The following is a 16443-nucleotide window of genomic DNA, read 5'->3' as shown; positions in this document are numbered from 1 at the left end:
CCCTAGGAGAATAGTCAAAACTGAGGCTCAGCATAGATATTCTACCTCAGAAAGGTGCTACTCCTGTCTCTTTAAGTCAAGATGGATACTTCCTGAGCTACAGAGATTTCATTTTGAGGAAATCTATCTGTAGTGTCTATAATGTCTTCCATCTAAATTCAAATTACAGACATTTGCTCAAATTTTTGGAGAGCTATAGCTTTGCTGACATCTACCTGAACTAGACACTGTCCCTTACCCAGTTTGAAGAAGAATAAGCAACTTAGTATACCCTGTTTGGCTTTGAAACTTATTATTTGTTTAAACTCCATCCTTAAATTATGCTTCACTGTACAGTTTTGTCTTGGCATGGGAGATTTCATTATTATTTTTTAAATGAGTAATGAAAAAATAAATTGGTAGCAACAACCAAAGGAGCCCAGGCAAAGGCATTAAATTTAATCAGCAGTTTTTGCCTCAACAAATGAAATTATTGTGCAGATACATTAGTTAAAAACCTTAGCCCTTCAAAAAACTGAGAATTAAGTCATAGCTTTTAAAGGTAGAATCTCCTTAGAGATCATTAAACGTGTTTTAAAAGCACATGTACAGGATGAACGGTTATATAATTGGAAGTTGTTTATAATATAGCATCCCCTTGGTTACTCCACAGGAATTAAGGACTGGGCTTGTTAAAAGCATGGAGTAGTTGGATTCTGTTGGCTGTGATAACCAACTGGACAAAGATTGGTGTGAAAAGTATTTACGTAACAATTATCCTTCTTTAGTGTATATCACTTGTAGTAAATTTTCAGAATTTGACTCTAAACACTTAATTATGCCATGTCCCATATAAAACATTAAAATTTATTTTTTCTTTTTGTTTTATTCATCACTTTTGTTATGTTTTGTTATATTAAATTAATATTAATGTTACTGATTTCAAATGTAATGTTCCAACATTTTGAAGTATGTGTGAAGTTAGTCCCATGAGTTTGGTGAAAAGATGTTCTAAATATTTGGTAATGATGGCTGCATTCTATTTTGTATTAACCGTTTGCCCTCAAATTAACATACTTGTTACAATTTTCACAAATATTTAAAGTATAGGAGAAGTTACTGATCTGATAAATATTTATTGTTTACTAAGTTCAACAAACTTTGCTATTTGGAACATATAAAATAAGGTGAAATTTACATAAAGGAAAGTTGTTTCCCTAGGAAAATTGGGACAGCTACATGCTGGATATATGGTGAAGTGTTTTGTGGGTTTGCACACAGGAAGTTCCCTCAGAAGGTAGAGGGGGTAGCACACCGATATGGTGGGGCAGGGAGACAATCACCTCACAAGGTCACGAAGTGAGAAATATCTTAGTTTCCATTACACTGATATTGGTTGATTCTCACCCTTTTGATGATTCAAGATGAGTAGCAATGCAGGAATGAAGCAGGATGTCCATACTCCATGGATTTCAGGTGGAATCACTTTAGACTAAGTTTATATGCATTGTCCAAACTAGAACTAGTAGATAGTTTTAGGTCAATACAGGGAAAAATAGGTTATTTCTCTATAATATGTAAAGATAGACTTGCTGGCCTTTGGAAATAGTACTGATTTTGTTCATTTGATACATATATATACATATATATATATACATATATATATATACATATATATACATATATACATATATATACATATATATATATATAATTTTGGGGGGGTATTAGGGATTGAACTTGGGACCTTGTGCTTGCGAGGCAGGTGGCAGAACCACTGAACTAAATTCCTGGCCCTGTTATATATTTTTTATATACCTGGATCATGAGATGTATATTCTAGAAAATGCATTCAAGTACTTTCTACAGGACCAATCAAGAAATCCAATGGCATGGCTGGCTTCTGATTCTCTATGCCCTGTAGTTATTTCTAATCTGATCTCTGTCTCAGCTTTAGAGACTCTAGCCAGTAGAGTTGTGGGGATCTAACAGGACTGGGGTTTCTCCTAAAGTGAGTAGAGGAATGGGTAAGCCTTAGAAACATGGAAAGTTGTAGCTAATAAAAGGAACTAATGGTGCAGACAGCAGGTCACTGCAGACAGGCAGTCCTTGGTAATTCTCAAACATGGACAAGGCTATTGTTAGAAAGAGGCAAGAGGGAAGGAGGTGGTACTACAGGTGCCAGGCCAGACAAGGTGGGAGGAGTTGGGTGAAGGATGTGAAAAAGGATGCTTCTTGCCAAGAACAACTTATTAGATGCTGCTTCTTTCAAGTTGGGACAAGACAACTGTTTAAAAGTGACAAAACAAGGTAGAATATTTTTATACTCTGCGATGTTGTTTTTAGGTACTGATTATAGCTTTATAGGGAAATCAAGGAAAAACTCTTAGAATTACCATTCTGACAGGACCTTGTGCTTGTAGGTTGGAATTCAAAAGTAATGATGAGAGTGAAGAAGTATTGCTGTGCCGTATGTATCAAGAATTGATCCACATGGTGATAGGGCATATGATGGGAGAGAAGCCTTGTTCTACTTTTAGCTCTATGAATTACCCAGAACTTTTACCCATGTTTGTCTTACACCCAGGGCCATAAATTCAAACCTCCTCTTTCTCTCCATCTAACACTATTTTTGTATTACCACAGTTAAAAACAAGTTGCTGTACTTCATGATGTGACAGAGAGTCTCCTTGGTATTTTCTGTTCTGTGGTACATGAGTGGTATCTACTCTCTTCTCTGCTGTCCAGTTGGGTAGCTGCTAGGTGCATATAAGACTATTGAAGTTGAAATTGTTTAAAATTAATAAAACAAAAACCTATGGTTTTTAACAAAGTTTCAGTTCTCAACAACCATGTATAGCTGATGGTCCCATATAACTGTGTATATAAGATGGTGCAGATGTAGGACATTTCCACCATTAAAGGTTCTCTTGGGCAGCAGTATTGTTTTTAACACTTTCACATGTGATGAATATCATTTTAAACCAATCGTGTTACTATTTTGTTCTTTTATAGAATGTTGATACTGATTATTACTTTACTTAAATATAAAATATGTTAATCTCACTCTCTACTGTCCCCTAGAAAACAAACAATCCCAGCAAATTAAACTATTAAACTATGGCTGATTCTCTGTGACAAGCAGTGATGAAAACTTCTGAGGTTAATGAAAAATTTTCATTAGAATCAGAATGACTTTTCCTAAATGTCTATTAAAACATTTCTTGGGATTAGGGGGTGTAACTCAGTAGTATAGCATATAGTTAGCATGTATGAGGCCCTAAATTTAATCCCCAGTGTGTACACACACACACACACACACACACACACACACATACACAATTCTTCTGCCCTAAACCCATTATCTAAACTACATAAAAGAAAAATAATAACTGTGAATATTATGCTGGTTTACAAAAGGGCATATATGGTATATCAAAACTCATACATTTTTTAGTAATGATGATTTATTAAGCATGCAATAAATATTTTATAGGCATAGTTTAGTGTATTTCTTACAACAGCCCTATGGATTAGAATTTATTAGAGTTGTTATTCCCATCTTGCAAATTTGAAGAAGTATCCTGTTCACTGCCATATAACTAGTGACATAATCAGGTTGTTTTTAAGTGTTGATTTAAAATTATTTATTTTCTAATATTTTAGTACATGTTTGCAGTACATATGCTTACATTCTTTGTGAGAAGTTGGTACATATACATAACACATCTTAATTCTTTGTTTCAGCCTCTTTCCTTCCCCTCCTTTCCCTAATTTCTCTCTTTCTCTCTCTCTCTCTCTCTCTCTCTCTCTCTCTCTCTCTCTCTCTCTCTCTCTCTCTCTCTTTCTTTCTGGTACTGGGAATAGAACTCGGGACCTTCCACTTTCGAGGCAGGAGGCAGTACTACTGACGTAAATCCTGGCTGTTCCCTGCATTTCTTAATCCCCTTCTCATTTGAGAAAAATCTGTCTCCCTACTTCCTGTCATCTAACTTTTATTTTGCTCTTCATTTATATTTTGGGTTTCTTATATAAGAAAACCATGCAATATTTAAGCTTGTGTGTCTTATTTATTTCACTTAACATGATAATCTCAAGGTACATCCCTTTTTCCTACAAATGACTCACTTCTATTCTTTATGGCACAGTAGTATTCCACTATGTGTAATTACATCTTCTTTATCCACTCATCTGTTAATGGACATATGACCTTTTCCCAAGATTTATCTATTATGAATTGTGCCACTATAAACATGAGTATACATGTCTTCAACTGTATCCCAAAGATACCTAAAGGAGAAAAGCTGAGTAAAATGGAATTTCTAGTTTTAGTGTTTTCTTTATTTTTTTTTAAGGAATCTCAACAGTGATTTCCATAGTAGTTATACTAGTTTATATTCCCACTGAGAATGTAGAAGGGTTACTTTTCCCCCACAAACTTGTCAGCATTTGTTATTTGATGTGATGGTCATTCTTTCTGGGGTAAGATAGAATATCAGTGTTTTAATTTGCATTTCTCTAATGGCAGCAATGTTGAACATTTCTTCATATATTTAATTGGCCATTTGTACTTCTTTTGAGAAATACCTATTCATTTTACTTGTCTACTTTTTCAATTTAGTCTTTTATTGGGGGTAATTTTTTTTGAGTTCTTTATATATTTTAGATATTAGTCCTTCATCTGAAGAATAACTTGCAATTCTTTTTCCATTTTTTAGGTTGACTCTTCAGTCTATTGTTACTTTTGCTGTGCAGAAGCTTATTAATTTGAAATTGTCCCATTTGTTAATACTATTTCCTGGGATTCTGTTCAGAAAGTCCTCACTTAATGCCTATGACTTCAAGAATTTTACTTATTTTATCTTCCAGCAGATTAAGTGATTTTGTTTTAATGTTTAGATCATTAATTCATTTTGATTTTAGTTTAGTACATGGTGAGATATATGAATCTAGACTTAATCTTCTGCATGTAGATAGGCAGTTTCCACAGTATCATTTATTAAAGAGGCCGTATTTCCTTCAGTGTATGCTTTTGCCCCTTTGTCAAATATATGAATGTACTTGATCAAATATATGAATGTACTTGGAAAACTCATACTTTTTAAATATAAGTTTTGCTTGTCATATGGTGCATATTTTTAATAATTTTAGCAGCCTTTTTGGGCCAAGAGACTTGACTAAAGGTTATGTTAATAAGGCAGCATGAGAGAGAAAACTGGAGTAGAAGATATAATAAGTTATAGCAGAAACCAGTGAACCCTTTGAATGGGCACGTTCGCCGATTCTTTCCAAGAGTCCTGAACGCACTGTGCTTTTAACTGTCCTGCAAAAAATTAAATAGCACTTCTGAATGAAATCAATATATTTATAAAATCATTACATGAGCAGAGTAATTCTTGACAAACTAATTATATAAGCCTGTTGATGGTTTGGCATGATGGGAAGAACTTAATGTCAACAGGTGCTCCAGAAACATTTGAGAAAGCTGATTTCAACTTTACCTGTTTAGTTTGCTGCATATCAATTATTTTTTTTTGTATTAAATTCTTTTATTGGTACATTGTAGGTATACAACACAATTACATTTCTCATTGGGAATTGTACCTTTATATAATGCATCTTGGTTCTTATTTTTCCCCATTCCTAGCCCTCCCTTCACACCCTCCACCCTTCCCTATTTACAAAGACTTTATTTCCATTTTTTCCATTTCTCAGCATTTTTTCCTTTCCCTTCTTTCCTTTGCCCTGTGCCTCCCACTACCCCTACCCCTTTGGACCTTTTATTCCTATTTTACATTATCGATTATTCATTCTAATCATTGGTACATTTTAGGTATACAATATAATGGCATTCATCATTGGAAATTTGCACCTTTACATAGTCTCTCTTCGTTCTTGTTTTTCACCCTTGCCCAGCTCTCCCTTCAACCCCTCCAGCCCTCCCTATTTACAAAAATTTTGTTCATATTTTTCCATTCTCTCATATTAATCCCATTCCCTTCTATCCCTTCTCTTAGCCCTCCCACTTCCTTCCCCTTTGCCCCTTTTCTTCCTATTTCACATGACCTATTATACATTTAGTCCTTATTTACACTTTCAGTTTCTCACACCAGAGAAACTATCCGGTATATACACATCTGTGTCCTATTTATTTCACTTAAGAGTATTGGCTCAATGTGCATCCACTTAGCTATAAATGTCTCTAATTTCTCATTTTTTATGGCTGAGTAGTACTCCATTTTATAAAAAAACCACATTTTCTTGATCCAGTCTCCAGGTGATGGGCATTTGGGCTGTTTCCAAGTTTTAGCTATCACGAACTGTGCTGCTATGAACATGGGCACATATATATCACTGTGGTATAATTCTTTTAATTCTTTGGGGAAGATACCCAGCAGGGGAATAGCAGGGTCAAATATGACTTCCAGGCCTAGTTCTTTGAGGTATCTCCATACTGATTTCCACAGTGCTTGCACCAGTCTACAGTCCCACCAGCAGTGGAGCAGGGTTCCTCTTTCTCCACAGCCCCACCAGCATTTGTTATTGGTTGATTTCATGATAGCAGCCATTCTTTTTGGAGTGAGGTGGAATCTCAGTGTTGTTTTCATTTGCATCTCTCGAATGACCAGTGATGTTGAACATTTTTTCATGTATTTATTTGCTATTTCTACTGCTTTGTCTGAGAAATGTCTGTTCATTTCAGATGCCCATTTTTGGATAGGGTCTTTCAATTTGGGAGGTCTGATCTTTTTAAGTTCTTTGTAGATTCTAGATAGTAGACCTTTGTCTGAGGAAGTGCAGGTGAAGATTTTTTCCCACATTGTGGGTTGTCTCTTCACAGTGTTTGTGGTTTCTCTTGCTGTGCAGAAGCTTTTTAATAAGAAGAGATCCCACTTGTTGATTGTTTGTACTCATTCACAGGCAACTGAGGTTTTGTTCATAAAATCTTTTCCTACCCCAATGTCTTCAAGAGTTCTACCGAACCTCTGTTCCAACTGGTTCAGAGTTTCTATTTTAATATTTAGATCTTTAATCCATTTTGATTTTAGTTCAGTGCATGGTGAGAGATAAAGGTCTACTTTGAGTCTTTAGCATTTTGAAACCCAGTTTTTCCAGCACCATTTATTAAAGAGTCTATCTTTCCTCCAGTGAGGGGGTTTGGCTCCTTTGTCAAAGATGAGATGGCTGAGTGTGTCTGGCGTTATTTCTGCATCTTCTAATCTGTTCCACTGGTCCTCAAGCCTGTTTCTTTGCCAGTACCATGCTGTTTTTATCACAGTAGCTTTGTAATATAGTTGCAGGTTGGGGACTGTGATACCCCCTGCCATGTCTCTGTTACCTAGAATTGCTTTTGCTATTCTGGGTCTCTTCTTGTTCCAAATGAATTTTTGGATTTTTTTTCTCGAGGTCTATGAAGTATGCTGCTGGGATCTCAATTGGAATTGCATTAAATCTATATAGCAGTTTTGGAAGTATGGCCATTTTCACTATATTAATCCTTCCTACTCAGGAGCAGCGGATGTCTGTCCATTTTCTGATATCATCTTCAATCTCTCTTTTCTGAGTGCCATAGTTTTCAGAGGTCTTTGATTTCTTTTGTTAGGCTGATTCCTAGGTATTTCAGTTTTTTGGATGCTATTGTGAAAGGAATTATTTTCCCTATTTCTCTCTCAGTGAGTCTGTCATTGGTGTAGAGGAAAGCTATTGATTTTTGTGTGTTGACCTGGTAACCAGATACTTGACTGAATTTGGTTATTAAGTCTAGAAGACTTTTGGTGGAGTTCTTGGGATCTTCTATATAGAGTATCATGTCATCTGCAAATAATGACATTGGACTTCTTCATTTCCTATCTCTATTCCTTTTATTTCTTTCTCTTGTCTAATTGCCGTGGCTATTGTTTCCAGAACTACATTGAACAAGAGTGGTGATAGTGGACATCGTTGTCTTGTTCCTGATTTGAGTGTGAAGGATTTCAGTTTTTGACCATTTAGTATGATACTGGCTGTTGGTTTTTCATAGATGGCTTCTATCAGTTTGAGGTAGAGACCATCTATTCCAATTTTTTGTAGGGTTTTTATCATAAAGGCATGTTGGATTTTGTCAAATGCTTTTTCTGCATCTATGAAGATAATCATATGGTTTTTGTCCTTGGCTCTATTGATATAGTGTGTTACATTAATTGATTTTCATATATTGAACCATCCCTGCATCCCTGGGATGAATCCCACTTGATCAGGGTGTGTGATCTTCTTGATGATCTTCTGCCTTCTGTTTGCCAGTATCTTATTAAGGATTTTTGCATCTATGTTCATTAGTGAGATTGGCCTATAGTTCTCCTTTTTTGTTGGGTCTTTCTCTGCTTTGGGGATCAAGGTGATGCTTGCTTCCAGGAATGAATTTGGGAGTATTGCTTCCCTTTCAATTTCATTGAAGAATTTAAACAGTAGTGGCAGCAGTTCCTCTCTAAATGTTGATTTTCGTATATTGAACCATCCCTGCATCCCTGGGATGAATCTCACTTGATCAGGGTGTGTGATCTTCTTGATGATCTTCTGCCTTCTGTTTGCCAGTATCTTATTAAGGATTTTTGCATCTATGTTCATTAGTGAGATTGGCCTATAGTTCTCCTTTTTTGTTGGGTCTTTCTCTGCTTTGGGGATCAAGGTGATGCTTGCTTCCAGCAATGAATTTGGGAGTATTGCTTCCCTTTCAATTTCATTGAAGCATTTAAACAGTAGTGGCAGCAGTTCCTCTCTAAATGTCTTGTAGAATTCACCAGTGAAGCCACCAGGGCCTGGGCTTTTCTTAGTTGATAAGTTTTTAATTACACTTTCAATTTCATTGGTTGATATTGGGTTGTTCAGAACTTTTAGGTCTTCTTCATTCAACTTTGGTAATTCATATGTATCTAGGAATCTGTCCATTTCTTCTGTGTTGTCCATCTTATTGGCATATAGGTTCTGGAAGTAGGTATTGATGATCATCTGGATTTCTGTTGGGTCTGTTGTAGTTTCAACCTTTTCATTCCTAATTGCATGAATTTGGGCCTTTTCTTTCCTTTTTCTGACAAGGTTGGCTAAGGGTTTATCAATTTTGTTGATTCTTTTGAAGAACCAACTCTTGGCTTCATTGATTTTTTTGTATCATTCTCTTAGTCTCCATTACATTGATTTCTCCTCTGATCTTTATAATTTCTTCCCTTGTATGAGCTTTGTGGTTGTCCTGCTCTTCTTTTTCTAGAAGCTTGAGGTTCAGCATCAGGTTGTTTAATTGGGCTCATTCTGTTTTCCTAATATGCATATTCACTGCTATGAATTTCCCTCATAAGACTGCTTTCATTGTGTCCCATAGATTCTGATATGTTGTATTATCATTGTCATTTAATTGAAGGAACTGTCTGATTTCTTCTTTAATTTCCTCTGTGACCCATTGGTTATTCAGAAGTGTGTTTTTCAATTTCCACGTGTTTATGAAAGTTTTTGAGTTTCTTTTGCTATGGATCTCCAATTTCATCACAGTATGGTCTGATAATATACAGGGGATAACTTCAATTCCTTTGCACTTACTTAAACATGTTCTATGAATGAGTATGTGGTCTATTTTGGAGAATGACCGATGCGCAGCTGAGAAGAATGTGTATTCTGATTTTGTGGGGTGGAAGACTCTGTAAACATCTGTTAAGTTCATTTGTTCAAGAGTTTGATTGAGTTCTAGTATTTCATTACTTATTTTTAGTCTAGTTGATCCATCTATTTGTGACAGTGGGGTGTTGAGGCCCTCCACTACAATTGTATTAGTGCATATATGGCTTTTCATGTCCATTAGTATTTGTTTTATATAGTTGGGTGCACTAGTGTTTGGTGCATAGATATTTATGCTCGTCATCTCTTCCTCTTGGATTGTTCTCTTTACAAGGATGTAGTGTCCTTCATCTCTCTTAATTAGTGTTGGTTTGAAATCTACTTGATCTGCCAAGAGGATAGCTACTCTTCCTTTTTTTCAGGTTCCTGTCGCATGCAGTATTGTTTTCCACCCTTTAACTTTCAGTCTATGAGTTTCCTTTTGAATTAAGTGTATTTCTTGTATGCAGCATATTGTTGGATTTTGCCTCTTGACCCATTCAGCCAGTCTATTTCTTTTGATTGGTGAATTGAGACCATTAACATTGATGGTTATAACTGAAAGGTATTGTCTTGTCATTCCCATGACTTTTTCTTTTTGTTGGATTGTCTCCCTTTACATTTAACTTCTTGTCATGCCAGATGGGTTCATTCTTTGCTTCCTGGGGTTGTGATCCTCAATGTCTGTTCCTAGGATATTGTGTAAAATTCTTTGGAGTGCTGGTTTGGTATTCACGAAGTTCCTAAGGTGCTCTTTGTCCTGAAAGTATCTTATTTCTCCATCCATTTTGAAAGATAGTTTTGCAGGGTACATCAATCTGGGTTGGAGGCTGTTTTCTTTTAGGGCTTGGAATATGTCACTCCAAGCTCTTCTTGCCTTGATGGTTTGTGTTGAGAAGTCTGCTGTGATTCTGATGGGCTTTCCTTTGTATGTGATTTGTTTCTTTTCTCTGACTGCTTGGAGAACTTTGTTCTTCTGTTGTGTTTCTGGAATCTTAACAATTATATGCCTATGTGTAGATTTTTTTTTGATCAAGGCTATTTGGAGTCCTATATGCCTCACTTATCTGTATGTCAAGCTCTTTTCCCCTGCTTGGGGAGTTTTCTGCCATTATTTCTGTGAAGAGATTTTTTATGTCATCTGCACTCTCTCCTGTTTCTTCATTGAGCCCAATCAGTCTTATGTTATTCTTTTTTGCATCATCTAGCAGCTGCTGGATTGATTTCTCATGTTCCCTTATAATTTTGAAGCAATTTTTCTTTTCCTGGTCACTAATTGCAATCTTCTCTTCTATATCTATAATTCTATCCTCACATTGGCTCATTCTGCTGTGTAGACTTTCAATGGAGTTTTTCATGTCCTGGAAATCTATTTGCATCTGTTTTATGGATTCCATTTGTTTCTTATGTTGGGATTCCATCATGTTCCTCAGCTCCTCTCTAGATTTATTAATCATGTCTTGCACTAAGGGCACAATTTCTCCTGTTATCTCAGAAATTATTTCTGATTTCATTTTTTCCAGATCCCCTTTTGTTGCCAGTTCAGTGGGTCCAGGTGGTTGAGTATCAGAGTGTTCCATCTCATTTCCCTTTGGGGTTGCTGTAGGTGATCTGGAAGTCTGGTTTTGAGACTTATTTATGTGTTTTCTCACTTCAACTGGGGTGGGGGCTGTTAGCGCCTGCACGGATTACCTCCTCTGAGCTGGGTGAGGTGGGACATGGGCCGGGAGCAGCGGTAGGGATGGTGACCCAAAAGCCCTTTCCTGTGGGCTGGGAGCACCTGGAGGGATGGTGGCTGGGAAACCTCTTCCTCTGAACCAGGAGCAGTGGGATGGTGGCTCAGAAGCCCCTCCCTCTGGGCCGGGAGTGGTGGGAGGGATGTGGCCCGGAAGCCCCTTCCTCTGGGCCAGGAGCAGCGGGACAGTAGGTGGCCCAAAAGCCCTTTCCTCTGGTCTGGGAGCAGCGGGAGGAATGGTTACTGGGAAGCCCCTTCCTCTGGACCAGGAGCAGTGGGACGATGGCCCAGAAGCCCCTACCTCTGGGCCGGGAATAGTGGGACTCAGTATCTTGGTCTGGTGGTCTGGTGTCCTCTGCGCCTTGGTAATGTGGAATTAGGTGGCTGCCTGTGTGCAGTGGAGTGATTCGGTGTCCTCTGCCTGACCCACGACCTCGGTAGGGCGCAGAGACCTGCCTGTCTGCAGTGGGCTGACTCTGCGTCCTCCGTGTGACCTGCATATCAATTATTACACAATAGGTTAAATTATTCTAATTTTCCTTTTCCCTGTTTTTTTTTTTTTTTCTCAGAAATACAGTTTCTTAAGAAGGTCTGGCCTGTGATCCCATGCTCAGGGATTTATTTATCCCTGCTTCACTGAGCACTACCCAAACTACTTTGACCAAAGACACTCCAACACTATGGCTGAACAGCTTGCAAGCCCCTGTAGTATTCTATAAAGTATACTTGAAACATCTTTGATTAATCTATGAATAGAACTACTGAACAAACCAAATCACTTAAAAACTTCTCAGATTTTTTTTATTTTATCCTATCCCCCCCGTAAGTCCTTCCCTCCCTATGTACAAAAGCTTTATTTCCATTTTCACTTTTTTTCTTGTCCATTCCTTCCTTTCTTCCTCCCTCCTCCCTTGTTCTCCTTCCCATTTGAACACTTTTTTCCCATTTCCCAGCATCCATTATACATCTAAATCCTTATTTCAACATTCAGTTTTTCACACCAGAGAAACAATGTGGCATTTAAACATGTGTGTCAGATTTATTTCACTTAAGAGTATGGTCTCAAGATCCATTCATTTAGCTATAAATGTCTGAAGCTCATCCTTCTTTATGGCAGAGTAGTACTCCATTGTATTAAAAACCCTGCATCTTCTTTATCCACTCATCAGTTGATGGACATGTGTGTTGTTTCTAAGATTTAGCTATTACAAAATGTCCTGCTATAAACATGGGTGTGCATATATCGCTGTGGTATGACGCTTTTAATTCTTTTGGGAAGATACCAGGAAGAGGTATACCTGGGTCAAATGGAACGTCTTGTTTTAGCTTTTTTGAGAAATCTCCACACTGATTTCCACAGTGGTTGCATCAGTCTACACTCCTACCAGCAGTAGGGAAGGATTCCTTTTTGCCCACAGCCCCTCCAGAATTTGTCATTGGTTGATTTCTTGATAGCAGCCATTCTTTCTGGAGTGGATAGAATCTCAGCATTGTTTTAATTTGCATCTCTCAAATGACCAGTGATGTCGAACATTTTTTCATATATTTATTTATTTATAAGCTTGTGTTTTTAGGATGTTGAAGATGGAGGGATGAAAAAGGAGCACATATGCCACTTGGTTACAAATGCTTCAGCCAAAAAGTGTCTCTATATATGTAATATATGTGGATATATCTATGTGTGTGCATACACATGCACACACACACACACACACACACATATCCAGAGTGCACTCAAATGTACCAATGTTCATAACTGCTAAACTAGAAGCATCTGATTTGTACAATTTTGAAATATATCTCTAGGTTTAAAATTATCAGATAAAATGAAAGGAGTCTTGTAAATGCAAGCATAAACTGCTTTGATTATTGTGGGGAAGGAAGATGCTGTCATATGAAGAGTGTATTAGAAGAGAAAAAGGATTTTAAAATAAAAAAAAAAAGTGAAAGGGGGACGATTCATGTTATTGATTACAGAAAGCTATATACCTAGAGAAAGGCTTCTGAAGTTGTTCAGAGAATTGCCTTACCATTCTTTTGGGAGTTATGGCTCCACATGCACGAGTTCAAACTGAAGGCCTTTCAGCCAGGCCAGTGGGAACATTGCCCAGAAAATTGTCAGGAAGTTATTTGTTTTTATTCCCTGTCCATTGTACTCTAGGCCACAGTACAACATAGAGAAGCCTGCCAACTTTAAATTGTGTTATTCAGCCAAACAAGTAGGGAAGCCACTCTGAAAAGAAGCCCTCATGATTTACCTGAAGCCCTAGTCACTTGGCTGAGTGGAGCTAACAGCCTGAAATGTGCTGCAGCCAGGCCTGGCCTGACCTTGATCTTTCTCAGCTTGGCTATTAATCCCCAACTTGTGGCTGGCTCTGGAAAGCAATGTATAATGGATTGCACATCATCTTATGTGCTTCTAGGGCACAGACATTGGCATGCAGCATTTCCTGAATAACTTCCCAAGGACTTCAGTGAAGGTTGAAGCATGTAGAGGGGGAAGGGTATCCCTGCCTTCACATTCAGCTTTAATATATTATTAGCTGAAACAATATCACAAGCACCACTATTGCCCTAAGGGAGAGAGAAGAGTCTTTTAGTTCCCTGCAATTTCTGCCATGCTTCTTGTAATATTGTAAACTGTTGCTAATCTGCTCTTTCCACAGTGCTAATGTCTTACACCCTCTGCAAAGTTTCTACTCCTCCTGTTCCTTTTTTTTCCTTCTTTTCTAATGTTTAACCTTTACAGTAGGTTATAAAAATTGTGAAATTGAATTGGTTCATATTAATGTCAAAGATTTTAACAGTGAAGGCTACTACTGCCTCTGGAGAGTTCTTATTACATGTTAAAAGTGTCACAATTCTTGTTATCTTTTGATATTCAGTCATTTATTATGTTACAAATATTTCTATAATATTAATACATGGTTCTGTGATTTATGATATATATGAACCTTAAAATATATTTTATATAATTATTATATTTGCTAATCACAATGCAAAATTCATGGACATGAGTATCTTGCCCATAAGCACTAAAGCTACAAAGAAGCATTAAAAAAAGTAATTTAACATCAATGCAAACATGAATTTATATTTTGCCTCCCCTTTTGTACTAGAAGCTAAATAATTCATCTCTGGAGAGTGACGATATTATATATTTCAAATGATTCAGAAAATTATAAAACTTGGTATCTTTATGTTTCTTACATTTTACCAAATTTTGTTGCTTATAATATTAATAAAGATAGCTAAAGAAGTTACAGTCCAAACTATCAACAAAGGCTCCTCCTGTAAATTAGTGAAATAAATGAAATGGCATAAGACTTTAGAGTCTTTGGTTATTTCCCATTATATTTGTTCAAATTGTTTGTAGTACAATGTAAGTAAGCATTTTGAAGGCTAAAAGTTTTCATCCATAGAAATACTTATTATTTCTAGATACTTTTTGTGATACCAGGAAAATTTTAAACACAGTTTTGTGCCATAACACTTTATATTATGTCCTGCCTAGCAACGGTGAGGATTAAAGGAAAAAACTCTTGAGGGAAATTTAGAAATTTTAAAAATTACTTTACTGGTAGGTGCTTCTAAATAAAGTTAGTTCTTTTTAGACATGAAAGGTTATAACAAGCCAAAACATCTCCCTAATTTAAAGAATAGCACTGTACCTGATTTTTTATATCTGAGAGAAGTAATCAGAAATGTTTTAATAACTAAATTGGTTTTTGTTCATCTTTTAATCTCGGACATATATTACTTGAATGGCATTTATCTATGTAAAGAGAATATTACTGAAATACAAAACATCCATTTCTGCACATGGGGAACTGGATCTGTTAAGCTCCTCTGAGTTCAGGGCTTTTGTTTTATTCTGTGTGTGAGTATATTTTTGCAAAACTTCTCCCTGAGAACTCAGAAAACTGTGATTAAATGATTCATATCATGAGAAGTGGGCTGGTTTGTATCTACACATAAGATTTTTAAGAAGAAATATCTGAAGTCTTTAAAACTGTGTACAGAAGCATGAAATAGAATTTAAGAGCAGGGGTCTCTAAATTTCCTGTAGTTTCTAAATTTTCTGTTCTTTTTGAAAACTTCTACAGCAGAGAGTGCATGGAATTCGCTGTGTTGCAAATGCTCTTGGCCAGCTGTCTTAGTGGCAGGTTGCTTATTTTGCTGAGTAAGTCACAGGCTGTTGGCAAGAAAAGATTTTCACTCTTTTAAACATAAAACTAAGTTTTCTAAATTAAATTATTGTATCCTCTTTGGAATATTTATTCCACTAATGTTTCAAAATGTCTCTGAGGATCTGCTTTTAAAATTCTCATCTAACAACCCATTAAAGAGTTTCTTGTCTCAATTTGGAACCAGCACTGATTGACTGCTTTCACTCTGCTCTCTTTTCCACAGGTGTAGCAACCTACAACAGCTTCTATGTTTACTGCAAAGTCCCTTGTCAAAGGGTGCAGCCAGGAAAGCTCCGGGTACAGTGTGCCACCTGCAAACAAGCTACCCTCACCTTGGCCCAGGTAAGGATGCCCAGGATCAGTGTGACACAGCCAAGAAAAATGAATGTGAATGAGCAGAACTGCTTTTGGGATTTCTGATCTATATCACTTTGGTGAAAATACAAGATATTCTTATATGTGGTTACAATGGATAATGATACTTGAAGTTTCATTTAAGAATGCACCTTTGCCTTCTGATTTTTTACTACCTGTAAAAGTTTATGTAGTTGAGTCATTCCCCCACTTCTATAATACAGGCCTATTGAAAGAAAGTATAGAGATTACTTTTAAAAGAAAAAGGGGCTAAGCATTGGTCAGGGTATTTTTTGGAAGAGACTATGAAGAAGCCTCTTAGGCTACTGGACATGTTTTACGTCTGGACCTGTGTGATGTTACACCAAAATCCACTGGACTGTTCATTTAAGAATGGTGTACTGAGGGCCAGGGATTTAGCTCAGTGGTTTCGCCACCTGCTATGCAAGCGCAATGACCCGAGTTCAATCCCTGGCACCAAAAAAAAAAAAAAAAAAAGAATGGTGTACTGAAGGTTACTCAGTGAAAGTTATACCCAATTAAAGAAAAAAAACATGAAAAGGA

At 36.8% G+C, this 16443-nt stretch overlaps 1 protein-coding gene across 2 annotated transcripts in view; it reads left to right on the top strand.

The window, feature by feature from the left end:
• Prkn (parkin RBR E3 ubiquitin protein ligase) overlaps positions 1-16443 on the top strand; it is a 1513344-nt gene that overhangs the window by 623332 nt on the left and 873569 nt on the right. For both annotated transcript variants that reach the window (XM_087188172.1, XM_087188173.1), the window contains exon 4: positions 15749-15867. In XM_087188172.1, coding sequence (XP_087044298.1) covers positions 15749-15867 — 119 coding nt within the window. The remainder of the gene's footprint in view (positions 1-15748; positions 15868-16443) is intronic.

Source organism: Heterocephalus glaber, unplaced genomic scaffold, assembly GCF_053883595.1.
Source record: "Heterocephalus glaber isolate CG9 unplaced genomic scaffold, H.glaber_assembly_v1.0 deba00001523, whole genome shotgun sequence".
NCBI lineage: Eukaryota > Metazoa > Chordata > Mammalia > Rodentia > Bathyergidae > Heterocephalus > Heterocephalus glaber.
This window is presented reverse-complemented; position numbering and strand designations above follow the sequence as displayed.